Source organism: Durio zibethinus, chromosome 23, assembly GCF_047325235.1.
Source record: "Durio zibethinus cultivar Kanyao isolate XHJ-2024 chromosome 23, ASM4732523v1, whole genome shotgun sequence".
Classification (NCBI taxonomy): domain Eukaryota; kingdom Viridiplantae; phylum Streptophyta; class Magnoliopsida; order Malvales; family Malvaceae; genus Durio; species Durio zibethinus.
Window position 1 is genome coordinate 5,372,726 of NC_143184.1, and position 27,913 is coordinate 5,400,638.

Here is a 27,913-nt window from a genome sequence, read left to right on the forward strand (position 1 = left end):
CTGGAGACATCAAAATGATAAAACCGAACCCAAAAAAAAAAAAAAAAAAAGTTCCAATTGCGGGTAATTGGCACGCTCCAGGGGATCCAAATGATCGCTAAAACAAGGGACCGTCCAAGAGAGTAGGTTTAAATTTGAAATCTATAATAACTGTAACTTGTTTTCTATTGTTTTATAAATTTGGCATGTTTAATCCTTACTTCGATTCGCCTTTGATAATTGTTAATTAATGGTAAATTCATGTTCGTAAAACAACAAATTAAACATTTTCTTTGTTCTCTATGCTTTTTATTATTTCCTTAATTCTTTTTATAAATTTTTTAGATCCTACATTTTTGTATAGTATATAAGGTAAAATATTCACCAGACTAGTCCAATTGATGGTAAAGAAAAAAAGTTTTTTCTTCGTCAATCACAATATTATTCTTGTGAAAATAAAATTTTCAACACATCATATTTATATAAAATAATACATCTTTAAAATTAAAATAAAATAAAAATCACATAAAATCTAAAAATATATCTAACCGTAATTGTATTGTAAATATTATTAATGAACTACCGGGAGAGGAATAACGAATGAGATTATTTATGTATTAAGCGATTGGGTTATGGACAGTGGAGTGATAATTATTGGCGGAGGGAAGAAATGGGAATGGCAGTTGTCTTCGTATTTGTGAGCTGTGAAATCCCTAACCTTATCTTAACACCATCTCTATCTACTGGCTTTTCCGTGGAAACATGTCATTTGTCAGTGTCTTTACCTTTTATCCCTTGCTTTGGACACTTTCCACTTATTCCTCCGTCACTGTATCCATGGATAAACTCAACATATCATAGGCTAAATAGTTTGTTTATTCCTTTGCACCGAATGAATACTTTTTTTTTTTTTGTTACACTTTTTACTTTGATGTATAATATTGTTCAGTTTAAAAGAGGATTAATAAATTTTGATTTCTTTCATCAGCTTAAATACGAGATTATTATCATTAATCAAACAAGTGTTGTGTGCAAAACATCCAACAAAATTAAGACAACATGGCATGTTTTTATTAATTAATTTAAAATACGTAATTCATTTGATTAATTTTGTTAGTATCATGCTTAAAAAAATGGGTAAAAAACAAAATTTTAGTTTTTAATTGATTAAAATTTAACTATAATTCAAGCATCAAATATATAAATTAATCTTTTTAAATAAGAAGGATGAATATTTTATTTTTGAAATTTACAAATGAATCTAAAAACCTTCATCTAATCTAATTAACTTTTCAACTGCTATCTAAAAAAAATCATAATGAGTTGATTTTTATTGCTAGGTTATTGAGAGAGACTGATTATGTGGAAGTGATTTTCTATAACTTCTAAAGGGTTTCTCTTTTTCCATTAACGAGTCCAAAAGAAAGAGGGATCAGAGTTCTAGTGATCCAGGAGCCCATTGACTATGGTCGGCGCAGGCAGATCCACAATTCTTGAGTCTTCCGTCTAAACTTTAAAGTGGTCTGAATCGATGGGCTTGTCCCATTATCTATGATTTTAAAGAAATTTCCAATTTATTAGGATAACGTTGGGCTGCCTTCTATCAACCAGCCTACAAAAGAAAGCATTGACCCAACAAGAAAACATACATCCGTATGATTCCTAAGTTATGAACAAAACACCCAGCCTTCGATCCAAAAATAAAATAAATAAAACAAAATCAGGCGGGAAAAGCACCACTAAATGAAAAAAAAAAAAAGAGTTGTCAGCTCAGCTCACATCCAGGACAGTACATTTATTTAATTTCGGCTGTTCTCACTGCACATGGATGACCAAATTAGAAAAATTGTTTTGATAAGGGTAAGGGGGGTTGGTCCAAAATTTATCCCATCCGTACGAACTTAATTACAAAAATAATAAAAACGATTAATGAATGAGGAAGTTGAATATAGGCTGGCAAAACCATTTTTCCAATCCAATATATGCTGAGCCTGTATGACTATAAATTCCCCTATTTATTCCACTGGGGACAACACAGGTTTATGAGATCTAAACCTTAACTACCCATTTTTTTTAATAATCTAATTTACCTTAATCGTAGTCCCAAGAACTAAACCATTGCGTCACCTTTTATGAATTTGGCATAGTATAAGGTATAATTTTCATAGGAAGTCTAAATATTGATAAATAAATCCTAAGTACATGATTATATTAGGGAATAGGGATTATGTTATCAACTTATAGTATAGCTTTTACTGTTATGTGTTATATTTTTTTATGTTGTTTACTACCTTCGATGAAGCCAATTCCAGTTGCAGTTTTGAGAGAGAGAAGGGAGGCAGCCATGTGAAAGTGGGCATCCATCGATGAACCTTTTGTTTTTTTGGCAGTCGGGCTACGCTTTCCCATGCAAACTGGAAACAAATAATTAACCCCACTTTGAGAAGACCTAAAAAATTAACCTAAAGGACCGTTGAGCATCTCTTTTACCATCACTTTCACTTTGTCTTGTTTAAGGCACATGAATTTTATTAATAAACAATCCTACTCTACTGTCTAACGAGAATGAACTCTTTTTGTTTTTGTTTTGGTGGCTCCACCCAAAATAAATACTTTTTTAATTATTGTTTGGTGGGAACAAATTAATAACATATAAATGGACTTAAATTCGATATGATATAACCCTTGGATTAGAGAAATTTAGTTGAGATGAGAGGCAAAGATCTATAGCACAAAAACATGCTTATGCAATGTAGACGTTAAAGTCACGTGCAAATTGCTTTGGAAATTAGAATTTTCCTTCCATTTCATTACCCACATTTTTTTTTTAAAGATAAAGATGAATTATGTGCATGTTATTAGGAGAAAAATGTGCTATCAGATTTAGATAATTGTGAGATTTTGACTATTGTTTGGAATAGCTCTTATTCAACATTTTTTTCAAGTTATAATTATAATAATCAATTATTACATTATAATCATTAAATAATTAACTAATAAAATAAAATATAAATAAATAATTAACTAATAAATTAAAATATAAATAAATAATCAAATGAATACTCAAGATTTTAAAATATTTTTTTACCATTAAATTAAGATCTCATTGATTATTTAATATACTTGAATTAACATAAGAAACAAAAATAAAATTTATTGGCGTAAAACTTTATTATTATGAAAAAGTTCAACTAATACATTAAAAAAATTTTATTATACAAACTTTTGACGCATGGAACTGACTCACACTGAAATCTCAATATGTAGGACACCAGGAAAAATACGGCAAATGCAAATAGAAGCAGCAAACTTTGAAGTGGAAATGAGAGAAACTCAAATGAGCCACAATTTTTTTTATGGCAAAGTATGGAATATATAAATATAATGTCCATGTGGGATTGGCAAGAGAGGAAGCAGAATCCCCATCTCTTCATGATTGATTCATCATTCCCCAAATCCCATTTAGCCCAATCAACAAATTTTTAGCTTAAAATACACAGCAATGCCTTCTCTGAGGCATGAGCATATGGGAGGCATTTCAAAAAAAAATTCAATAGGTGCACATTTTTCCAAAAAGCTTGAATATTCCTCCTACTTCATTTTATTCATATTGGGGGAACCCATATCTTTAAATTTGATAATTTTATAAAATGGAATCCTCATTGTAATTTTTGTCTAAGAAAATTCATGTTTGGCTTAGTAAACTTCATTTATCTAAACTAAATATTTCTAATTTATTTACCAAGTGAGTTTTGTAGATTTAAAATACTTCCCATGATATGACACCAACTAAATAAAGTGTAACATGGATGCAAATATCACCCTTATTCCTTGATAGTGTAGCAGTAATGTAGAGGAAAGGCAGCCGAACTCTATCCAGTTTGCCTCTTCCTTTCAGGACAAAATACTGGCCTGGCTTCCCTAATTACTAACCCAATCGAATTTTATAGCGTATAAGAAGGAATAGAGGAATGTGGAATTAAAGTAGTTCAACACGATAGAAAACCAAGGAACGTGTGCAGAAGAGGAGGGGTCGGTGAGAGAACATGGGAGCTCTCAGATTGGAAGCTGTGCTATATATTTCATGACCACATTCATATAACCAGGACATGGGGAACTGAAGAAACAGGGGTCCACAAACCCCAAACCCTTGTAAGTTTCACTTATTAATCAATTTTACTGGTTTTGTAATTATGGTTTTACAGATCGGAATTAGTGGTTGAGATTTTAATTATGAAAAGCTAAAGATAAAAGGTTTCTGAAGATCTGAAATGCATGTGGACAAGACAAAAGAAAGAGATGTTAGGTCCACAATATATATGAATATTACTATGGATATGGCTTAGAGTTTTAGAAGGATGTAAAAATAGAAATAGGCTCCTTCACATGATGCAACCCGTAAAGGGATTTAGCTACTTCATTCCAGAGACAATTCACATGGGGTATGGCAGCTTGACCCTTTATTACAAGTTTGAAACCCCACTTTATCATCACGAGGCCATGCCAATTTGCCCATACGAGAGAAAATATGCCGCGATAAAAATGGTTGGAAAACTGATGTTTAGTGAAGAATGTGATTTTCCCTATCGTAGTCACAACAGCACTTACTACTAGATTTCTTTGAAGAGGATTGGAGTGGGAAAAAGAACACCTAAAATATTAAGTTTGACCACATGATGCTTTAAATTAGGAACCTTCCTCATTTATGATTTGCATGCATCCAGAACCTGGATTTGATCATTGGGGCATAGGATCCTCAAAACGGGAAGCTTATTAGCTTTTCGGGCTTAGGGATTTGAATCTACATACATATGGCTGGAGTTTAGTTCACTCTTCATGTCGGATTCGCTAGCTCATGTTTACACTGCTCAAAATAAACATGGTTTCTTTTCCAAATTCAGATTCTTGTTTCCTTGATTATGATGCAGATTGAGATTATTGTTAATACCAAGATCATACACAAAATCATTGACTGATATAACGCAAGAATTAAACTAGGAAAAGTGTAAAGTCTTTTATTTCTTAGAGAAGTAATTGTTTAGCGCTACTAGAATATGTAGTTTATTCCAATTGAAAAAAGCTAGGAATTTATGAAACCCATTACAGATATATTGTCTAAATACTATCTACGTATTTACGTAAAAGGCAACTAATGATTTTTACGAGTCTTGTGTTAACGAAATAAGTGAAAATGAGAAAATCTCTATTGACTTTAATCCTTTTTTTTTTTTAATTATACAAAATACTTCAGTGTGACATAAAATAGACGGTTCAAGTGTAACAGTGTATCGAGCTAACTAATTCCTTTAACGCCCTCCATTCTTAGTTTCTTACTTGGCAGGCAAGGCAGCTGGCCCCAGTCTTTGCTCTCCTTTTCACCTGTCGGTACTACTGTATCCATCCTCTTACATCGTGCCACCTGTAAGCACATATGATCTCCTCATGTCAAGCTATCAAAATTGATCGCTTAGATGCCAAGCTCTTCTACGTCCAGTAATGCAGCCACCTATAATGGAAGTTTTGGAACTGCTCAGGCACCGCTTTTTGGCAACCCGTGGTTGGTTGCAGATGTGTGTATATGTTTTTTGTTTGTCTACTCAAGGCTTTGTTTTAGTCTTTGAACTTTGAAGATTGGAAAACGACGGGTTTATTTCTGCTTTTTTTTGTGTTTTTTTTTTCAATTACTCACGGGTTGTACTTCACTAACTATTTATCACCTCCTTCGTTTGCATTGGTAAAGCCATTCTTTTTTCTTTTAACTTCCACTGATGCATCTTCATCTCATATGATATAACCATATCTATATATGCCTTCGTGATTGACGTTAATGGCTTCATTCTGTTATCCATCTCTCCATTTGGATGGCTTTAAATTGATTCGTATGCAGCTAGCGCATTTCCCTACCTGATCAATATCAATGATTAATGAATAATAATGAGCCAAACAGATAGAATTAATTCAATACCAAATTGATGTACAAATACAATTGCCAAACGACATCTCTTAAGGGATCAAGATGGATATAACTACGAAAACTTCAAAGAAAGTGCAATTAAAAGACGCCATCAGAGAAAGATTAAGGCTTAAACACAAAAATTATATTTCATTTTTGAAAGAAGTAACTCAAATACTTAGCTGGAGTATGCAATTGCAATGCATAAACGAGAGAATCAGTGGAAGGGTAATTATGAAAAGAGGTGCTAAGCTCAACTTTAAAAAGGAGAAAGTTTTAAAATTTTAAAAATTTAAATTTGGTTTAATTTTATATTAAATTTATTTAATTATGTGTTGATTTTATTAAATTTTTATTTGATTTAATCTAAATTTTTATAGATATGATATTATTTGATCATGATTATAATTGAATTAATTATATTTTTAATTTCATAAAAAAAAAAGAAGTAGCGGTCGTTCAAAGGCACGAAAATAAAGGGAGCAGGTGAATGACACGTTAGGAGAAAGCATTGCATACCTAGAGCTTCAGGGTCTGTGCGGCTGTGCCACTTAAAACGCAACAAAGTCCTGAAACGTGAGAAATTTACATCCCACAATTACCATTTCCTTATAGATCCCTCAACTGGCTTATAATTAGTACTGTACTAACTTGTCATTTGTCAAATGGTAAGGGCAAGTTGCGTCCAATTAACTTGCCACCACAGGCCCACACCACTGCTCTTTTCCTCAACTTCGCCCACCCTTTTAAAGACCAGAAAAGCGGGAGATGATGCAGGTAGAGGTTGCAGTCACAACCCCACTCAGACACAGAAAAAAAAAAGAAAAAGACGAGAGCAATTAGAGAGAAATAGAAAAGGAAAAACATGGAGAGAAACAATGTGAACATGGAAGTTTAAAGAAAATATGAGTTGAGAGAAAGAAGAGGATTATTGAGTTAAAACGGAAATGACGACGGGAACAGTGCAAGAGCAAAATCTGGAGAAGCGAATAGGGAAACAAATGGGATGCATGGCTGGTTTCCTTCAGATATTTGATCGTCACCAGATTCTTACCGGCGAACGCCCTTATTCCACCAAGCGCCTCTCTCCCATGCCGGTTGGCATTGTTTTTTTTAATGTGGACGAGGAGTATTATTATTGTTATTATTATTATTATTGACTTTTTTTTTTTTTCAGGTAAGTGAAACGACATCGGAGCAAAAGAAGATTGAGTCACCAGCAATATCAGGAGAATTTGAGCAGCAGCCACACGTTCGATCAGCACCATCACCGGACCGTTCAAAGCAATCTCCGGTTATATCGGAGCTCGGGTCTCCTAGCCCGGAACCTTCTACTCCGATGGGAAGCCTGAACAAGACATCTCTTCCCCTTCCTATTTTCAAAGTCAAAGAAGGCAGCGCGAGGTCACCATGGAAATTCTCCAAAGAAGCTCCAAGGCTCTCTCTCGATAGCAGAGCCGTCGTTGATGCTAAAGGAAGCCTTAAGCCCCGAGAGATCCGTACGAACGCTGCCATTTTATCTTCGAACCAATGCGAAAGCAACAGCGAAGAAGACGGAGTGGATGATAACGACAAACAAAGGCGGTCGCCCAGCGTAATCGCAAGGCTCATGGGACTCGAACCGTTACCTTATTCGGATCCCGATCCGAATAGAAAAGCAGAGCTCCGAAGATCCGCGTCGGAAGCTAGAGGTAGAGATCTATTTCAGTATAGTTTTATAGACGGAGTTAATTTCCATTTAAAACAGAGCCAGCAACTAAATTTTCAGAGCGGAGGGGTTTCCAGCAATGTAGTAAGAGAAAATGGAGCCAAGCAAGATCATGTAATAAGTAACAAATCAGAAGGCTTAAGAAATGCGAGAACTGAAACGGTTAAAGCTCCGGTTCGAGGAATGGCCCAAAGGAAATGTTTCTATGATTCAGCTGATTTCTTTCCCGAGCCAAAACAGACTGTTTCCATCTACAGAGAGATTGAGAAACGGCTTAAGCTCAGAGGAATCGACGAGCCGTCGAAAGATCTCGAGACTCTTAAGCAAATCCTTGAAGCTTTGCAACTAAAAGGCCTTTTACACACTAAGAAACCTCCAAATCAAACGAATAACAGGAATTTTGTTTATGAACATAAACAATCTCCACTTGTCATTATTAAACCGGGAAGATCACCGGCTTCTGCGCTCAGAAGGATTGGTAACGATTCGACTCCTTTGAGTTATAGATCAAGACCTGGAGCTCACCGGAATTTGAATCTCGAGTCGGTGCCGACGATGAGTCCGAGACGTGATCGGATGGAGAGTGAACATAATGTACAAAGCCAAAGCAGAAGTAGGGGTTCGATTTCTCCGATAAGGAGTGAGTGTGGCGTGAAGAGTCCTAACAGAAGGCCGTTGAGCGTTGAAACGCAGAGAAGAGGGAGTGGTAATATGGAGCAGAGAAGAGTGTCCCCGGTTCAGTCCCCTCGGGTTAATGTGAGAAGAGCCGGGTTACATCAGACGACGAATAGATCACCCAGAAACAGGAAGTCAACTGCTGAGATTTATCAGAAAGAAGAGAAGGTGGTATTTATTCCAGCGGAGGATGAAACATCCACTGTTTCAGAGAGTAGCATTAGCACGTGTTCTCAAGCCGATGCGGAGGTATATTTACTTAATTATCAAATTACACTGGAGATTTGATTAATTAATTTTGTTTTAATTGCCTTAATTCATGTAATGGCATATTGGTTTTTACAGAGATCGAAGGTGGAGGAATACAAGGAAGGGAGGAGCCTCCTGGAAAGGTGTGATAAGCTGCTTCACAGCATAGCAGAGATGACCGCTGCTTCGACTGGGTTGCAGCCGAGTCCGGTTTCGGTACTTGACTCGTCGTTTTACAAGGAGGAGTCGTCTCCTTCCCCTGTTATGAAACTGAGCATCGATTTCAAAGGTTAGAGTAATAAAATTCTACTATTAGTACTTATATCTATTTTGCATATTTATTTTTTTCCCGAAGTCTACGAACTGATTTTGAATTACTAGATTTTGCATTTGACTATGGTGACGCATGTACTATTTGTTAGACGTGATTGTAGTTCAGCCCTAGGCCTTGTCATTACTGGTGAGTCATATAGTCTCGTTCAAAACTTAAATCTTTTCATGATGTCATATGCTTAGACCTTTTATTTGTTTATTAATACGTGATTACTCAAACGGTTTTAGGATGATTTAATTGGTTTTTTGGGGCATACATATACACAGGATAAAATTCCCAAATTCTTTTTGTTTTTTCTTTTGGATGGGTTCATGCCTGACAAAGATTAACAGGAGGGGAAGAGAATCTAAATGGGGTGGGCGGTACAATCACGTGGGATTGTTTAGTTTTTATCTTTGATGGTGATCGGGGGGGGGGGGGGGGGAAGAAAGGGTTTTGGTTTGGACGACGCCGTATGTTGGTCAAAATTCAAACAGTATAACAAGGAACTGCTTCTCTAATCAATGAACGGCATAAATTTTGAAGTGACTGGAACCTCGTCCTTTGCCTGCAAAACAAATTTACCTGACGTGGGAAAAGTCTAAAATCTCCGTACTACCTCTAAGCCAAGAGAAAAGAATGTCCTCCGCTAGACTGAACTGATTAATGGCCGTTGAAGGCCATTGCATTTTAGAGCATCCCATGCTGCCTTTGGTAAGTTTAGGAAATGGTCCCACCTCTGTTAATTGTTAAGGGCTTAAAGCGAGCGAAAGCGACGATGAATTTGATTTCTTTTTTATACATCGTATCCTTGTGTCAGTATATATTGCACCTTTGTTACTGTGTTATCCGTACTGTGTTGACTTGTTTCTCCTTCAATCAATCTCCTATGGATGCTAAAACTATTTTGTGATTGGGCAAATTTTCAATCAAACTGAACATGAAATTTTAACATTTTTTTATTATCGTCGGTGAAATTATCAGATCAACTTGTTGAATCAGAGGATGATACGTGGAGTCCTGCAATCTCATCTGCTGATTCAAATTCTGAAGATAAATCAGATGATTGTGATTTTCTCTACATTTCCGATATCCTCAGAGCATCCAATTACTTGCCTGATGACTCTGATGTCTTTTTGTTGCTTGAGAAGCAACAGTATCGCAAGGGGAAAAACACATCCAAAGTCTCCAAACTTCAAAGGAAGCTTATATTTGACACCATCAACGAAATTCTCAATCGAAAGAGACAATTACCACCGTGGAAGCTTATCTCCTGTACAAGTTCAGCGTCTAGACAGGCATCATTGCAACAAATTTGGTCCGAATTCCAAAAGATTCGGGAGAGGGACTCATCATCAGATGACTTGTTTGAGGTCATTTGTGGTGTGTTAAGAAAGGACCTTGCAGGAGATGCTATTAACGGTTGGGGAGATAGCCCCATTGGGATGTCTGAAGCAGTCCTCGAGATTGAACGTCTAATATTTAAAGACCTGATCGGCGAAACCATCCGAGATCTCGCTGCTTTTGCTGGGAAAAGTAGTAAAATCCCAGCACCTCGGAAGAAGTTGGTGTTCTGAAAGTGAGGATGAAAAAGAGAGTGGCCTTTAAAGTATTCTCAGCGCGCTTTCTTTCAGCTCCATTTTTTTTTTCTAATTTTACATATTTTGAACCCCCCCCCCTTTTTTTTTTTTCGTGTTTAAGAAGTTTGGGAGATGTGTAATCTCCATTTACCTGAAATCCAGGCATATCTAACTATCGCTTGTGCAATTTGTAAAAAAGGTGGGATAACGTTTGTGACCACAAGTGAAAAGGTGTGAGACATCAACCATAATCACGATGGCCATATATTATAATCATAGAAAAGTGAAAGTGACTAGGAAAAAGGTCATTGTTTTTGGCATCTGAGCAAAGTTTAGAACATGAGTTTGGTCCCTAACCGACGGATAATCATACCATTATCCTGTAGCTTTTGCTTTGCATAATATTGGCTGCACCGGTGGTTGTTGGTCATCAAACCATATTCCAGGAACGCCTCACGATGGTCAATTTAGTTAGTCTGTCTTGTCATTATTGACCCTATCAACAGATCGCTCAAAGTTAACAAGAATAAGTGGTGATCCAAGATTTTATAATATATATAATATAATAAGTGATTATTTATAATATACATAAAATATTATTGATATATTTTTTAATTTTATTCGTAACAATGATGTTTAGAAGAAAATTTTGAGATATCTATGAACAAAATTTTTAATTTTTTTTTTAATTTTTAAGATGTCCAAAAGAATATTTTGAAAGTGTCTAACAAAAAGATTTTCTTTTAAATTTTTTAATTTTTAAATGTCTACGATTACCATATAAATCCGGCACAGACTAGAACTGAAGCATTAGATAAGAAATATCATTTCTGCCTTCATAAATCTTCATTGGTGGTGTCTGGGTTAAACATATGGTCTCTCTCGGGGTTGACAAAATGTTAAGTGCAGTGTCCTCGGGTTTGAATTAAATGGCGCAGCTTTGAAAGTTTTTTTTTTTCTTTACATATCTTTTGCTTTTAGATATTTGGCTTCTGTTCAGTTACTGTTTCGTAAACTGATGCTTTTTAAGTTTTTATAATTGTTTTACTTTGTTTCAGACATTGAAAACAAGTGATTCTACAAATTTGTAATGCACTGAAAAGGATGCAACCTAGTTACCGAGGAATGGATCACCGTCCTTCCATGGTTTATTTTGTTTTTGGTTTTGTTTCTTCGGGTTTAAATGATTTTGTCAGCAAAGAACAGCTATGGTTTTACTAGTCAAAACGAAAAAAAAAAAAAAAGCCTTAATTGTTTTAAGTATGCCAGTGAAAAATTCTTCAATAATGCAAACCCGGTTTCTTGCCTACAAAACCCCCAACACTCTTTAAAAATCTTATCCCAATGAGTTGGTTGATGGGTTGACAAAATTTGCTTTCACTTGAATTTACATTTTGTTTGTGAAGCCCAGAAAGGACAGGGTTTTACTCGGCAAGTCCTTTAAAATTATTTAATGAAACTGTGTTAAACTGAAGCAGGGTCCCTCTCAATTAAGTTCATGAAAGAGTTGTGGGGAGACTTGATGTTAACGTTACTATTTGAGGGGCCCCTTCAATTCAAAACAAAGAAATTGAGTGTGAAATAAGAGGAAGATGAAGACACATCCACGATAAATTTCAGTGGTTCTTTTCCCTTCGAGTGTGGCAATTATAGCAGGCGTGCCATGTTTGAAATCTATTTCCCAGAAAAAAAACAAGGGGGGGGGGGGGAGGGGGCCTGAATTATGTTCTGGAGAAGGCACACTAATCCTTTGGCACTAGGATAGGCCCAAAAAGATTAATATATATCACTAATTTTACTATAGCCAAAGTCATTTTTGATTTGACTCAATAATTTTGTAGATGCCAAATTAAGGTATACGAGTGTACCATCTGATAAGGATAAAGTGAACTCTTTGGGGATGAAGAATATCCAATCCTTTGTTACCAAAACCAGTTGCCTCGTTATTTCTCTCACAACTATGGTGACAAAGCTGTATTTTTTGCTATTAAATGGAGAATGGACTATTAAAAATATTATTCAAACACTTTTAAACATTTGGTTTAAGTCATTAAATGCTTTTCTCATCTAACCAAACTCTTTTTTTTTTTTTAATTTTTTCATAGGATGGAAAATGAGGGACAAAAAATGGGCCTTGATCTCTAATATTTATTCCGCTTCATTTTTCCCTTGTGTCCCATGTTCTCATATCGATGGGCCTTCTTAGCACTAAGCCTACCCATTCCACCAACTCTTGCAAGCTGCAACTGTTGATGTAGATAGGGCTAAGGCCCACCTGAATAATGCTGGGTCTGGGGCGTTGTCTCACGTTTGTCACCTCCTTAGTCACTCTAATAATAATAAATTAATCTGGCTAAAAAATTAATAATAAGGAGTAATATCACTAATGATTTATAAATTATAAAAAATATTTAATATAATATTTAAAATTTTAAATTTTAAAATAATAAATAAATTATAAATTTATTAATTAAAGTAATATTCATTTTATTAATTCCAAATAATTACGTACATGATAGATAATCAATATTATAAATATTATATTAATTAATAAATTTATAATTTAAATATCATATTAAAAAAAAATTAAATTTAATATAATATTTAACAAATAATAATAATAATAATTCCTTGCTCCCTTACCCAGGTAGAACTCTTTTAAAAACAAAAGAAGCTAAAACCAAGAATATTTTCTGAAAAAAGTAGTGATGGGGTCACTCTTATCCACAAGAGGAGGAGCTTGTCTATTTGTCATTAGGGGATTTTGGATGGTGCAATCTTGGCATAGGCACATGCCACTGCTGCAGGCTACTTTTCTACCATCCCATTTGTTTTTTAAAAGTAGTTTCTATTTTTTTAATTATTTTAAATAAATTTATTTAATTATACTTTCTCAAATTAATTCTTCTTATTTTTTAACTTTTGAATTTATAAATCAAAAAGATTTTAAATGTTTTTAGATTAAAAATTTTTAAAAGTTTTCGTTTTAAACCATTAAAATCAAGAAAAAATTCATATACTGTAATCGGACATTCTTTCTCTTAAAACAATAATTTTTATTTATCAATTTGTAAATAAATTTATAATTATTTAAAATAAATTATATTTTCTATAATATTATGAAAATTTTGAAATATGAATTTTTTGTTTTGTTGGAATCTCAAAAAATTAAATAAAATTTTATTGTTAAATTAGAATGATATTAATTAAATGAGTTTTGTTGAAAATTTTAAATTTTAAATATAATTTTTTAAATTTATTGAATTTATATATTTGATAAATTTTTTAATTTATAAAAATTTTATATTTTAAACTTTTAAAATTGAAATAAAAATAATTAAATAATTTTTAAAAGGTTTTTAAAAGGGTGCAAATAAAAGTTTTTTTTTTTTTTTAAATGAAAGAAGCCATTGATCCTTTCCAATCCTTGTCAGCTGTCAGGTAGGTTGGCATCGTCATCATCCTCGGTGGCTGAAGCTATCTCCTTCAAATTTTACTGAGACGGATGATTGATCCATGCAATGAAACTTGATCTATCATTGTCCATAGCTTAGAGGCTCAGAAAATGAAAGAAAGCACTTGCTCAAAACCTTGGTCCGAGAGATTCTTAGATTTTAAAAGGAAAAATAATATAAGAAAAAATTGATATCGGAAGAAAATATATGATTTTTAGATTTTATTAATTTAGAAATTTCAAATTTTTATGTTTGATTAAGATTATTTAACAAAATTTTTTATTATATTATTTTTTATATTATGTAAATAATACATAATATTTATAGTATTAAAATATAAATAATATGTGATATTAAAAAATATTATTTTTGTTAAAATTAAATAATTTAGAAAACTTTATTTTTAATAAATATAATTTTATAATTTTAATTATTCTTTTAACGTTGATTATTTCTATACAAAAAAAAAAAAACACATTAATTAATTTATAATTTTTATGCATCAAAACTTTTTTTTTTTTTAACCAAAAGTTATCAAAACTTGTATTCCATCAATAATTAGTTTGTTCATCCCGTAGCTGAAGTAGAAAAAAAAAGACAACATACTATTTCCTAGAGACTGGGAGTTTCGAAACTTGAATATAAATTAGATATACGAAACTTCATTATTGATGGAATATATGTATGTATATGGATTGTGAACCTTAACCTTAAGCATACTACAAAATTTATTAATGAATAGGTTACCAAAATTTTTCCTTTTTTAATTCCTGAGGAAGAGGAATTGAACCTCATTCTTTGAATATGTGAATACATACACATATAATTGAAACAAATGCTTTAGATGTATGTTGCAAAAAAATTGTTTACCAACCAATTGATTCATGTCCACTGCAGAATTAAAAGAAAAAAATACATAAACCAGAAATATTTTCACTTGATTTTTAATTTTGATAGAAAAAAAAATTTTTAAAAGAAATAAAATTTTCTTACGATGATTAATTCAGCTGATGAGAAAAGATTAGATAGTTATTTTTTATTTATTAATTAAAGTACGGTTTTTATAAACAAAATATTTCGAAAATAAAAATTTGAAAGTACACAGAATTGTGAATGGAAAATACACTTTTGAGATCTTCAAAAAAAAAAAAAAAGAATTAGGACAAAAGAAGATGAAAAAAAAAAAAAAAAAGGTTTTGTTCCTACAAGAAAACATAGTTGAATTACCTCTCCTTTTAAACCTTTTTATGGGTTTGGAAGGATATTGGACCTTGGGGCTTGGTTTACTTCGAAGCCTACGATTTGGGCTAAATTGGAGCTTGCGACATTTACGTGTATCAGAGTCCGAGATGTATAGATCTGAAAAAATTGGATCCCAAATGGCACCGAGCTGTTTAGTTGGTTTTTGTGTTGAAAAAGAAAGAACTTTCCGAAACAAGAATTGCTAGAAATGATAGAGGGTAAAAGAACTGTGTCTTTCCGTCTCAGTTACTTCTCATCTTTCTTCTTCCAATATTTATTATATCATTAAACTTATGAAACTTATGATGATTTAGCCAAAATCTGATTTATTTATTTATTTTTATTTTTTACCGTTGCTTGCATTTTTCTTTTCTTCTTTCCCTTTAGTCCATACATAGTGGAAAGTTGAAATTTTGAAAACATATAATAAGCTTTGGTCATGGTGACCTAATCTTTGCTTTCTAATTTTATATGATTGGAAGTTCTGCATTCAGTCAAAACTGATGTCATTTTTAAGTAAAAAAGGAAATTTTAATCACCGATTAGCATCTGGAAATCAAAACAAGCATGTGATATTGTTCCATCAGGAATGCTGTTTGTGCAAGTACTGGCCTCTTCTAAATCTGGGTCATCCTTAATTGTTAGATGTGGGATTTTCAGTTTTCGTTAGGCAACAGGTTTTAAGTTGCGATTAAGGATGTAAGACCATTGCAATTGGGATGCTGGAGCTGGGGCTTTGATTAAGGAAAATGAAGGATAAATGTAGGTTTGGCAATTTTAGTAGTGATTTTCTTGCCAAAATAATATGATTTTGACTGTCCTTTGCGACACGTTTCTTAAATCTTTCTGCTCATCCTAATTCTTTCTTATTTTGTCTGTAAGAACCAAATCCCCTGGATCATTGATCTTATTGTCTCCAAGCAACAGAAGTACTTTCCTCCTCCCCCAACCCCTTCCAGAAAATAAAGTTACCTTGATTTTAGTTGGTGTCACAAAAAGTAATTATCATCATAGAATCAAATATGGCTTTTTTGGCAAAAACTATTAGTTTTTCAGTTTCTTAAAAAAAAAAATTAGTTTATCTTTACTTTTATTATCTATCTGATTTCTGTTTCATGAAGCTTCGCTTCTCTTTCCCAAAGTGACAACATGTGTTAGGTCACATATTGGTTAATATGGAGGCTTCAGTGATGTCATAGCCTAATGTGAATTTAAGAAGGAAAACCAAAATATGGGCCATCTAGTAGATTTCACAAAGTGTTAGAATATTTTAGCAGCCCTTGCCATCAGGGATTAGAGATGCTACAAAGGGGATAATTGATGACATTCAGAAATTTACTTTCAGCCTCTTAGTGTATTCTTCAATTACCAAGCTTTAAATGTGTGTGTTTTTTTTTTAATATTTTAGTTCTGGTTGGAATTTTGATGATACCCTTATTAGTTCTTGTTCACATTCTGTACTATTGAAATCCAAACATTGTCATCTTAGAATGACACAAATTTCTTTCTAGTCTCCAATATGTCTTGTCCACCCACTTATTCCTGCTGTCTCCTCTTTCAATGTCAAAATACTTCAAAATATTATTATGAAGGGAATCAACTTTCGGCTGAGTTTCAATGTGAAGGTGTGTATTTACTGGCTCTCTCATTGAGACAGAAAAGACAGCAGAAGAATCTTAGCTTGCTCACTTGGCAGCACCAAAGGTGGGAGACACAACTGGTCCACCTTTGCTGATCTTAAAGCCTACAATGAATTTTCAGTCAAATCACTTTTCCTAATAGGAAAGCTTGTTGGCTTTGCCATTAGCATTAATTAAAAATTAGAAGTGTATCATCATGGTCAAACCGTCATCAAAAGATCTAAAGAAAACTCTAGAGTATCCATTGCTCTGCTTATAGAATTTACTAAGCCATTTCCAGTTTTAAAACGAACAAATTATCCATTTTAAGATCTGTTTAAGGAAAAGTGTGTTTAGTTTATAGTGGAAATGCTAAGTATGTTGTTTTTTATGCCTTGAAGGGTAATATGGTTGTTGGGGTTATAAGTATAACACTAATAAATAAACAATTCATTGATAATTTCTTTTTCCACAGAATGGTTGAGTTCCTTTCCTTTCAGATTTGATATTTAACTGAGCCTAAAATAGGCATTCTTGTTTGCTTATAAGAAAGAAATTATTCTTACAAAATTCATAATGCTTCTGAGCCCTAACTGCACTGAGTATGAAATTTTGCAAGAGGAAATTGTTTCAGTCAGAACTTATAATTTGGACTTAAAAGGCTTCCCGATTTGTACAAACCAACAGCTCCTGTCATTTATGATAGCCACCTTGTTTTATCTATATTAACTATGGTGTACAAGCTTCCCTTGTTTGCTTATCTAGTTGTTTAGGCATAATCCCGGCATGTATACTAATCCATAGTTTTGGTATGATTAAAAAGCTTGCTTTTTACTGTTTTATATATATTTTTTCAAATATATTAGTTATCTATGATTTAAGTTTCAAACTCTCTACAAGGCACAATATACTGAGTTTGGGTAGACGCCTCAAATCACAGATAAGATCTATGAACATCTCAGTGCCGAATTTAAGTTCTTAACTTTTTGTAACACTCTTTCAGTGCCTTTATTATTGTTTATTGTACTGCACAAAAGGCGGCGTGTTAACTTTTCTATTACTCTTTTTTGTATGGTTATTTATGTTTGTTTGCCAGCACAATCCTCTTATTGCGTTTGAATTTTTTTTTTTGTGATATGAATTTGGTATCATACTATGGTATAGTTCAAAATGTCAAAAGGGCTTACCAAAATTCTCAACACGTTGAGCATGCTATGCTATCCTTTTACTCTCATTGGCTATGAATAATTGTAGGAACTGTGACTGCATAGAATTTCTTGAAAAGAAAAGGCTTTAACTGTTTGCACTGAAATAATTTATATTGTTGAATGGAGTGTTTCTAAATTTCAAAAAGAATATTTTACAAGGCATTATATTGAACAATAAGGAAAAGATTTTCAGATCATCTGTTGTCAGTGTTGAAAGACCTTATTAACTGAGCCTTAACTGGAGCACTTCACTGTGTGCTTTTGGTTTGCCCTACCTGCATGAGATATTTACAAAAGGACAATTTCAGTCATAAATTTAATATATTTTCTACTATCATATTGCACTCATGAAAGCTCATTTTTGCCAGGAACAGCCTAGTCTTTGGCCAAGTTAGAGGACCTAATACGAGGTTGTAGTACGCACCACAATGATATGCTGAGGATCTGGAGTAAATATAAAAGATAGAGATATAGGTACTGAAAGAGCAGTTTAAATAAATTATTACATAATTTGTAGCATGGTTGCTTGAGTGCTGGATCATCATTTGATGCTGGAGGATCCTGACCGAAAATCATCTCGCAGCTCATATCATCAAAATCTGCAGTTAAAAATGCACACAGTTCTATTAACTGTTCCGACAGATGAGCTTCCATATTCTGTTTAATTATGGTCACTACCAACCAATATGGAGTGTGAATTATAATGGTTTTGTGCTTCTCAAAAATGATTGGAACGTGGAAGTGTGACCAATATTCAACTTTGATGGTTTTAATGATACAATTTATAATCACATTGTGATTTTATATGGGTTTGGTTGTAGAATAATGATTGGCTTCATGGGAACCAGAAGAATTCAGCCTCTTTCATAACTAGTTGATACATGGAATTAATCATAAGATCGTTATACCCAATTTACGGCCTAGAATGTAAGTATTACCATCACGATTCCATATATTCATTTCATTTTGTGTTATTTTACATGCTGGTATTCTCAGTTGAGGTTGGATGGGTCCACTTGAAGTTTTGCACCCTAAGTGGTTAAGCATGCGGGCCCTTCATTGACATAATGAGCATGAGCTCCACATTCTAGTGCTGGTACTGTTACTCTTTGAATTATTATTCTTTTTCCTTTTGCTGTTCAATACTTCAATTTTCTCATTTACTTTTGTAGGAAATCAGATGTTATTTTATTCTAATGGCAACTTTCCCTATATAATTTATTTAATTATTGTCGTAAACATTGAATCTGAATGATAAAAAAATATATAGGGTCTGAATGACCATATACTTACTAGGCACCATGTTTACAGGCATTCCCAGGGAATCCTTAATAAAGGCTTGAGATGGCATCTTGCATAGATTGATGCACATTCCTACGCAATTGCTCTGCTCCAGAAACCTACAAAAGTTTGATCAAATAATTTACCAGGATGATCTAAGGGTGATGAAATCTTTAATGATGATTTTGATATTGATGATGATGATGACCATCATGATAGCAATGGACAAGAACTGAGTCCAACACACAATCATTGAAGCAGGTTGTTTATATGAAAGTGTCTTAAGTTGGTGAGGTGGGACTCCAACTTGGGTTAAACTGTAGAGCTAATTAAATTCAAGGGGGATGTTAAAATTACCTGCACTTTTTTACATGGACTACATTCTTTTCTCTTCTTCCATTGAACTCCGATTCCTTGACCTTGTGGTTTTGAATTGATAAGAATGTTAGATTTCATTCACAAAGTTCATCAGAAAAATTACATCATGACAGAAGTTGTATAGCTTCAATTAAAAGAGAGCCAAAAATTTTCGGCTAGGTGCTGCATTCTTAATGTTGCATCGCTAGGTTACTGTATATTCATTGAAGGATTTGAGTGAAACTTCATTATGAGTAACTAGAGCCGCACATGGTCTATGCATGTTAGTGTTTGCTAAAGGGTTAAAATGCATATATACAAAACAATAAACATAAGGAATATTGTAAAGGAATATATTTAATAGGCAATACTATATCCTTTGGCCTTACCTCGGATGGTCCGATGAGCCAAGCAAAAAATACCGTGGTGAAGGCGGCGAAATATTCCCTTGTGAATTGAGATTGCGGCAGCAATGATTTTATCTGCCCTTGATCGACACAACATCAATGATATCGATATTTATTTAATAAACCATTTATCTAACAATTTAAAAACAAAAATTCGGATTTGGCCCAAAAGAAAAAAACAAAACTTCGGAGAGGTTGTGTATGTCTCAGAATGAAAATAGGAAATGTAGACTCCGAAGATGAATGTGACGTGCAAACATGGCTTTTCTAGGTTTATCTCTAAGTTCTCCCGGTTTTGCTTTGCGGCAGATCCAGCCAAAAATAGGGTTTTTTTTTTTTTTTGCTTTTCATTTCCTAAAAAGAAAAGGGAAAAGTTTCAGAAGTGTATTGATTGGACCTAAAGAAAGGATATGTTTTTTGAGTTCAGGTTTAACTAAAAAAGGATATTCGTTTGATAATGCCATCATTATCTGGTATAAGACCTCTGATGAGTTCCATGCAGTAGTTTCCCGGCCTATTTGATTCCTAGCAACTCAAAAGAAATGAATAATCAAGTAACTAATACTGCAATAAACTTGCCATGTTTAGAATTATCTTGGGGATGGCACTATCAAGAGCTTGAATGACTAGCTGTTGCTGTCTGTTAGGATTAAATTTCTTAGACATCATTGTCGCTACCTCCACCAAGCTGTCAAAGCCACTCTTCCTGGTTTTCAGCCCTGCATACATTTGCAACTTTTCATCATTAAGATTCCTGGTCGTCTTATTCCTAAAATCTAGATTATGGCAAAGAATGGGTCACTGATGCAAGGAATGAACCTGTTGCGGATTGGAGACACTGAGATAGATGGTTAATGGCCATCAGATCAAGCCAGTTATCATTATGGACAATACTGGTTTTCGGTGCTACCTCAGTTTTGTTTTCAGCCGGTTTTACTTTCAACTTCTCTGTTATTCCAGCTACGTTTTCCGCTGGTCTTGCCAGCACTGCAACAATAGTAGTGCATCCCTGGTTATGTATTCGCCTTAAAGCAGGAGTCGTAGCCATAGGACTCCTGCTTTGAGGAAGAAGCTTAGCTTCCATATAAAATGGGGAAAAAAAAAAAAGGAGGATTCCCAGAAGACAGAGAGAGAAAGAGGGGGAGAGAGTTCTGAGGTACAAAGAATGGCGACTTAATCGAAGAGAATGGGGGAATTATATAACAACAAAATGTGCATGTCGAGCATATTGGAGAAGGCTAAACTTAGGATATATTGACATTTGGAATCTTTAGCACTCATTAGGCTTTGCTCAATAGTCCAAGCTGCTGTGAAAGATGCTTTTTGGTGGTATGCCGTTGTTGGTATTTGAAAATTGCTGAGCTCTAACATACAACGAGTGGACATTTAATGCTCATATATAGTGATTTTAGACGTTTCCTGTACTTGAGAGTGGAAATTGAAAATTTCAATGCTTCGCGATATCACATCAGGCTGACATTTTCAATACCCAATGCCCACCTGGAAGCATTTTTTTTTTTGGCCAAATAATTCAGCCCCAAGCTTTAATTTGTTAAATATATACAAACGTGCGTGAATCTGAATTACGAAGCTCTATTGCTAGGTCCAACTCCATTGATCAAAGCTTAAACAAATGAATCCTACAATTGTTTAGTAAAATCACCCAAATCTATTATTGGAAAGCTTGATCGTATACTGACATGCTAGAAATATAGAATCTTAGGAAGAACGCAATTTGCTAGATGCTTATGCCACTATTGAACAAATTGAACAAAAAGTTTTTGGATACCCAAATTTTTAATTATTATAACCAACCAATAACTAAAACTAAAAGAATTGGCGACCAAATGTAACTGATTGAAACTCATTTAGTAGTGACAACATGATGAAAGGTACTTTCGCCACTTTTGTCAAATAAACCCTTATCTACATCAATAACCAAATTGTTACCATATAGAGATTATATTATATTCAACTTTATACTATTCAATATGTTTCATATTTGAAAAATAAAAATGAAATTTAGTTTGTTTTCGTCTTTAACTTAGTTGTATACTCTATTGCATGAGATTTCATAAGTAAAAACAATTTCTAGAATTAACCAATTCTTGTGAAAGCTTATACACTGAACAAGTAATTTGACACCAAACTAGGAAGTCTTAAACTAGCTACATTTACCTTATCATATCATCTAATAAATCTTAATACTTGCACGATCAACATTTGAAAGGAACCCGAATGACCGTGTGCAATAATATGATAAATTAAATCCAAAAGTTCAACTATTCATCTAACTCTAAAAATTTATTCAAAATTAAAAATTTAAACATGAATTTATAAATTCATTAAACAAATTAAAACTTAAATTTTAAGTTCACTTAAAAAACAAAGCAAATCTTAGACATAAAATTTAATGTTCAAACTCAACCTAAATAACTTTCATATATTTTTTATTTATATTTACATTGCATAAAAATAAATAAATAATATATATACATTAATGTCCTATACTTATATTACTAATCACATTTGAATATCAAATTAAATTAATAAAATACCTTTTAGATTTTATTTTGTGAATTATTTATTTTATCGTAATTAATATTTATTATAAAATTTTATTTTTATTTTTTATTTAAAAAAATTAAAATATAAACAAGTCTATATAGAGGCTTTTAAAAATAAGCCGGACTTGAGCAACAAAAAACCATATTTCAAACCGGGCCTGAACAAGCTTAAAACTTGTTAATACTTAATACCCTATCTAAACTCGACTTGAATCAAATCTAACCTAATGCATGAACAAGTCTAATACCATGGTCTACAACTCAACATAAAAGCAAAGGCTGCATGTTACAAGAAAATAAAAAACAATTTCACAATAAAGTCAAATGCACACACTAAACTTGACAGCCATAATCGGATAACAAACATCATTCCTACTCTAAACAAAGATCCCAAATTCAAAGGAACAAGACTAGAGAGTTAAAACATATATACTGACCAGGTATTCTAGACAGATTAAACAAAGCCAACAATAAAACAAAGACACATAACAGATAAAAGTACTCAATAGTCAATATCAGTTAAAATCAGACATAACTAACTAATCCTTGGTAGTTTTGTTGATTAAGGACTTGTGAATGTGAGGGATTACACCACCTCCAGCAATGGTACCCTTGATAAGGGTGTCAAGCTCTTCATCTCCCCTAATAGCCAGCTGCAGATGCCTTGGAGTGATTCTCTTGACTTTCAGATCCTTGCTTGCATTTCCAGCCAACTCAAGAACCTCAGCAGTCAGGTACTCAAGGATAGAGGCCAAGTATACAGCAGCTGTGGCCCCAACTCTCCCATTTGCAGAAGCCCTAGACTTTAGATGACGGTGGATACGACCCACCGGGAACTAATATCGAGAAGAAACATGAAATGTGTGAGAGCGTGGAGCGGTTGAGAGAAAGATCTTATTGAATGCTAAATACAGTAAATATAGAGCTAAAACCAAGAAACATATTGCAAATACAGGGGAAAAGAAAACTTTTACTTTGCCTTGCATGGTCTCACCTGGAAAACAACAAAGCCTACGATTATGTAAATAGAATTAACTAAAAAAATATAGCCATAATAAATTTAACCCAGAAAACAGTAAGAACGTATGTGGCTTAGTTAAATATAACATACTACACAACAAGTACAGGTACTTTGTCGATTGACATGCTTCAAGTTCAAGGTTACTACCAACCCATGCAATAAAATCTTGTGAGAAAGTGAGAAATTAAACAAAGGACAGACAAGAAAAAAAATATTAAATGCTCAAACCCAAGCAGCCTCTAGATTTTCAAGAAACTAGGCTTCTTTTCCCTAATACTAAAACAAGAACTACAAATTCATTGAATAGTGAACTCTTCATTTTTTTTAAGCTTTCAGAACAGCCCCAACAATAAGAAAAGTCTAAAGAAGAATTTAGTACAGACATACGAAATCAAAAGTGTGACAAGTACCAAGGAAAGGGTCATTGTAGCAATAATATTCTATTATAAAGAAGTGTAGAATAAATATTCCAAATAACATTGGCAAACAAGAGGAAATTCAACGCAACTCTAATTTCAAGAGGAAATGAACCAAGGCATCTAAAGAGATTAAGCATATACTATTCAAAATACAAAAGGCAAAGAAAGAGGAAAAAGAAGATACTACTTTTTATGTAAAACCAAGTAAATGGCAGTAATTTGAAATATACCTGGATACCGGCACGAGATGAACGAGAAACAGGGCGCTTCTTGTCCTTATCCTTTTCCTTGTTAGCTGCCGTTGTTTTCGCCGCCAAAAGCCCCTTTCCGCCTTTTCCCGCCATCTTCGTTCACCTTTTAATAAAAACCCACATTTACTTTTGAATTAGTACCCAAAAAAAAAAAGAAAATTAGAAATAATACGACCAGAAATTAGTAAAAACACAGATCTGATAAACGCTAATCAGATCTAATCAAAGACGTTTTCAAAGTTTATAAATTCAAATCGAAAAGAAAAAAAAAAACCAAGGAAAAAAGAGAGACCTGAGAAGGATGGGAAACCGGAAAGCAAAGAAACAGTGGAAATAAGAAAAAGATAGGGTAGATTTTTGGGTTAATGGGAAGCGGGGAGGTCTTTATGTGTTGTCATTTTAAATGCCGGAAAATGAAATGGCGGTTAATTTTGGGTGGGAAAATTCCTCGTTTTCGCCATTTCTAAAATTTTCGCATTATTACTTAACTACCCTTTCCTTTTCCCCGAATTCCCAGCATCATAGCACCTTGCACCAGCAGCTGACCCCGACCCCCATAAATTCCATGGGCTGCATCTTTAAAGGTCCATTGGACAAAAAAGGCTTTGTCTTCTCCTTTGTCCAACCTTTGGTTGATGCGAAGCAATAACAGATATGATAGCTCATGACTCTGAACTTAGAACCACCTAACTGAGGCACTGAGCCCAAATTTGCAATCACACATTCACATGAGACATGACTGACATAGTGGCATTCTCTATTCACCGTTAAACTTGCAAGACAAAACGTGGGCTTCAATTGGGCCCAAAAGAATTGGACATGTGTAAAGCCATGTCAACCTCGCACAAGCTTCCAGTTTGAATGGAACAAACGCATCCACTTTTGGCTTTTCTTTGGAGAAAAAAAAAAAAAAGAGCTAAGAATCAATCACCAAAATTCAAAAGAGATGGGCCTTAGGCTAAGAGGGGACCAAATCGAGTGACATCTTTCATTAGCTTTTTTCTTTTTTTTTTCTTTTCTTATTTTGCACTCATGACATGAATTGAATTAACTTCAATCAGAAAAGAATAAAGTTAACCCAAAGACTTTGATGACACCGCGGGACTCCCAACTTCATTGCCATCGATGCCTACAAACACGTCAGCCTCTCTTGTTTCGCCACGGGTAAAAGTGCACTACCTAAAAAATTAAAACAAGTGCCAAAGTGGCAAACAATCCTAGATATGTTCAAGAAAAAGCAGACAAATAACTTGATAAGAAAACGAGGAGGAAAAAACCATAAAAAGAGAGGGGATTAAGTTCCAAGTGGGTCACTTGCACTTTGGGAAAGAAATAGAAACACGTTATGAGACTGAGAAAAAAAATACACACACACATAAAGGCTACTGAAGAAGTCTCACAGATAAGGTAATGAAATAGAGTTTTGCCTGAGAAGCCATTGAAAGTCGTAATTAACTTTGTCAAAAAGTTAAAAGCACGAATGCTTTTACTAGGTTGGTGAAATGGTGAAGTTTTTTTTTTTTTTTTTTTTTTTGCTTCTTTCTTTGATGTATTCAGACAATACCAGCACTTACAATTTTTGTCACCTTTTTTTTATACTTATTTGAAGCAACTTGAATTGTGCCTTTTTTTTTTGTTCAGGATATACATCATTGCTTTTATTTTTTGCTTTTGTTTTGTTTCCTTTTATTTGACAAATATAATGTGCTTTATCACGCATCCAACAGATCAGGTAGACAACCGTGGGTTTGAAATTAAAACTCTAGATTATATGAATAAAAGAACAATGGGCTTGAGTAGCATCAACGAATTTGCTTGGTAGTTCTTTGTGACATGACATAAAATACCAACAGTGAAAACAAAAATAACCCATCTTAAGATGGAAGAAAATTAACAATGTATAACTATTACCAAATAGTAAAATTTTTAAAACTTTATTAATATGCTTTTGCTTGAGGAAATTCTTGTGTTTTTTTTTTGTAATTCTTAGAAAATATTTTGATATAAAGTTTTATTTCGAAAAATGTGTATTTTTTTATATATATCATGAGAGCAAAACTCTAATATAAATAAGGAGAAATAGAGAAAATTTAGTTTGAAATTAAGTCATTGATATCCTCTCAAGTACCTTTAATCATTAAACTAAAAGCTTTGAGATGAATATGTATTATTCGATTAAGTTAGTATAACTTTAATTTGAACCAATGAATTTTCACTTAATAGTTGTATATTATTATTTTAGAAAATAAATTCCAATAAGATCTATACCATATCTCAAAATTCATTTCTTTAAAATAAGAGAATCAATATTGTTACAAAAAATCAGATTGAACTAATCAATCAAATCAAATGAATAAAAAACCAAACCTTGCACAAGTTTAATGATCGGTCCTGTGTTTTAAAACATTGAAGGTAATACAAATGTGATCAATCATAGTTATATGGTATTGGTGTAAAAGGCTTTCAATTCACGTATTGAAAGAGGTGGAATTTATTTTCTATTGTCTGCAAAATCAGCCCAAAGAGATGAAAAGTTTTCACTAACATATCCAACATACATCCGGGATCACATACATGAAACCAAATGAACATCTAAACTTTAGCCATATTGAATGCCACTCTTTTCCCAACTAGGGTCTAGGCCAGGGTAACACTAAAAACATGGTTTGGTCTACTGAAATAAAAGTCTGGCCAGTTACCAAAGTTCTGATAGTTTTGTTCTACAGGGCTTAGCTGCATTGGATTACCCTTTCTTTTTCTCATTCACTAGGCTGTCTTAGCGTTGATTTGATTTGGGACCATTTTCTCACCATAATACAACCCAAAGGTCGTGGAGGCCATTACACAAAAATATGCAGGTAACGCTTTCAGTGGGGTCCTGACGGTGAAATTTTAACACCTTATCTTTCCCACCACAAAATTTTTATTGGGATTTTAGGAATTAGGAGCAGGGCCCCACATAAATCCTCCATCCATGGGGTTTTATCTATTTTTATCTGCAATGAAACTAGAATCTCTATTAGTTTGATGGGGGTACTCAGAAAAAAAAAAAAAAAAAAAAGCACGTTCTGGGCAAAGGTAAATTTTTGTTCTTAAGAATGAAGCCCATGACTTGGGGAGACAGCATTTCTGAGTAAGGCCCACCATGAGAGAGAAATGTTTGGGGGGTCCAGTGCTCAGACACATGGCTGTCCTTTCTCTCCCTGGAGCCTACACAACAAAAGATGAAGGCCCAGCAGAGAATCAATTACACCAATATCCTATCAGATATCAGATCTAAGAGGTAGAAAAAGAAAAAAAGACCCTTAAATTCAATCAAATTTGACATTACATCCCATGTAAAGTTTGGAAAGAGAACAAATTTCAGCTTGGGAATTCTTAGGAAAAATCAAACTCATTTCTAATCATCTTAGTTGGACCCAGACCCTAATACACGACTCCAAAAGTTTTCTACTTTTTTCTCTTTGTCAGAAAAAAAAAAAAGAAAAAGAAAATCATGACAAGTTGAAAGCATTTTGAGTGCCTAAAAAGAACCAAACGGAGCAGCCCAACCCATGTTCCCCAAAGTTTTAAGCTGTCAAATGTCATCGAAAAGGAAATCATTCCAACTTAAAACCTTTTTTTGGTGG

General features: G+C 33.6%; 3 protein-coding genes across 4 annotated transcripts; 1 reads left to right on the forward strand and 2 right to left on the reverse strand.

The window, feature by feature from the left end:
- The first annotated feature begins 6,707 nt into the window (after positions 1 to 6,707).
- Positions 6,708 to 11,022, forward strand: LOC111313431 (protein LONGIFOLIA 1-like). Its single transcript, XM_022914109.2, has 4 exons — positions 6,708 to 7,029; positions 7,110 to 8,564; positions 8,661 to 8,853; positions 9,862 to 11,022. Exons 1-4 carry the CDS (start codon positions 6,880 to 6,882, stop codon positions 10,452 to 10,454), a joined length of 2,391 nt encoding a protein of 796 aa, XP_022769844.1. The 5' UTR covers positions 6,708 to 6,879; the 3' UTR covers positions 10,455 to 11,022.
- A 7,024-nt stretch (positions 11,023 to 18,046) lies between these two features.
- On the reverse strand, positions 18,047 to 21,535 carry LOC111313432 (beta-carotene isomerase D27, chloroplastic-like). Of its 2 annotated transcripts, XM_089752640.1 has the most exons (7): positions 20,846 to 21,528; positions 20,606 to 20,745; positions 20,009 to 20,101; positions 19,620 to 19,681; positions 19,275 to 19,381; positions 18,488 to 18,580; positions 18,047 to 18,256 (listed from the first exon to the last, which is right to left on the reverse strand). In XM_089752640.1, the coding sequence occupies exons 1-7, from the start codon at positions 21,108 to 21,110 to the stop codon at positions 18,216 to 18,218; spliced, it is 801 nt and encodes a 266-aa protein (XP_089608766.1). In that variant the 5' UTR covers positions 21,111 to 21,528; the 3' UTR covers positions 18,047 to 18,215. The 2 variants fall into 2 exon arrangements, with proteins under 2 accessions (XP_089608766.1, XP_089608765.1); XM_089752639.1 differs by lacking the exon at positions 18,047 to 18,256 and having other exon boundaries at positions 18,274 to 18,580; positions 20,846 to 21,535.
- A 1,344-nt stretch (positions 21,536 to 22,879) lies between these two features.
- Positions 22,880 to 24,726, reverse strand: LOC111313433 (histone H2A variant 1). The gene is made up of 3 exons (XM_022914110.2): positions 24,577 to 24,726; positions 24,264 to 24,387; positions 22,880 to 23,429 (listed from the first exon to the last, which is right to left on the reverse strand). Exons 2-3 carry the CDS (start codon positions 24,375 to 24,377, stop codon positions 23,133 to 23,135), a joined length of 411 nt encoding a protein of 136 aa, XP_022769845.1. The 5' UTR covers positions 24,378 to 24,387; positions 24,577 to 24,726; the 3' UTR covers positions 22,880 to 23,132.
- Between the last annotated feature and the right edge of the window lie 3,187 nt (positions 24,727 to 27,913).

Excerpts from the sequence above, each read along its gene's own strand:
- LOC111313431 (XM_022914109.2), top strand. The coding sequence starts at position 6,880 with ATGACGACGGGAACAGTGCAAGAGCAAAATCTGGAGAAGCGAATAGGG. Across the intron at positions 7,030-7,109 it reads AGCGCCTCTCTCCCATGCCG|GTAAGTGAAACGACATCGGA; the intron begins GTTGGCATTGTT and ends TTTTTTTTTCAG. Across the intron at positions 8,854-9,861 it reads ACTGAGCATCGATTTCAAAG|ATCAACTTGTTGAATCAGAG; the intron begins GTTAGAGTAATA and ends TGAAATTATCAG.
- LOC111313432 (XM_089752639.1), bottom strand. The coding sequence starts at position 21,110 with ATGGAAGCTAAGCTTCTTCCTCAAAGCAGGAGTCCTATGGCTACGACT. Across the intron at positions 20,746-20,845 it reads GTGTCTCCAATCCGCAACAG|GGCTGAAAACCAGGAAGAGT; the intron begins GTTCATTCCTTG and ends AAATGTATGCAG. Across the intron at positions 18,581-19,274 it reads GCCTGTAAACATGGTGCCTA|ATTTTGATGATATGAGCTGC; the intron begins GTAAGTATATGG and ends TTTTAACTGCAG.
- LOC111313433 (XM_022914110.2), bottom strand. The coding sequence starts at position 24,377 with ATGGCGGGAAAAGGCGGAAAGGGGCTTTTGGCGGCGAAAACAACGGCA. Across the intron at positions 23,430-24,263 it reads CATCTCGTGCCGGTATCCAG|TTCCCGGTGGGTCGTATCCA; the intron begins GTATATTTCAAA and ends TCTCGATATTAG.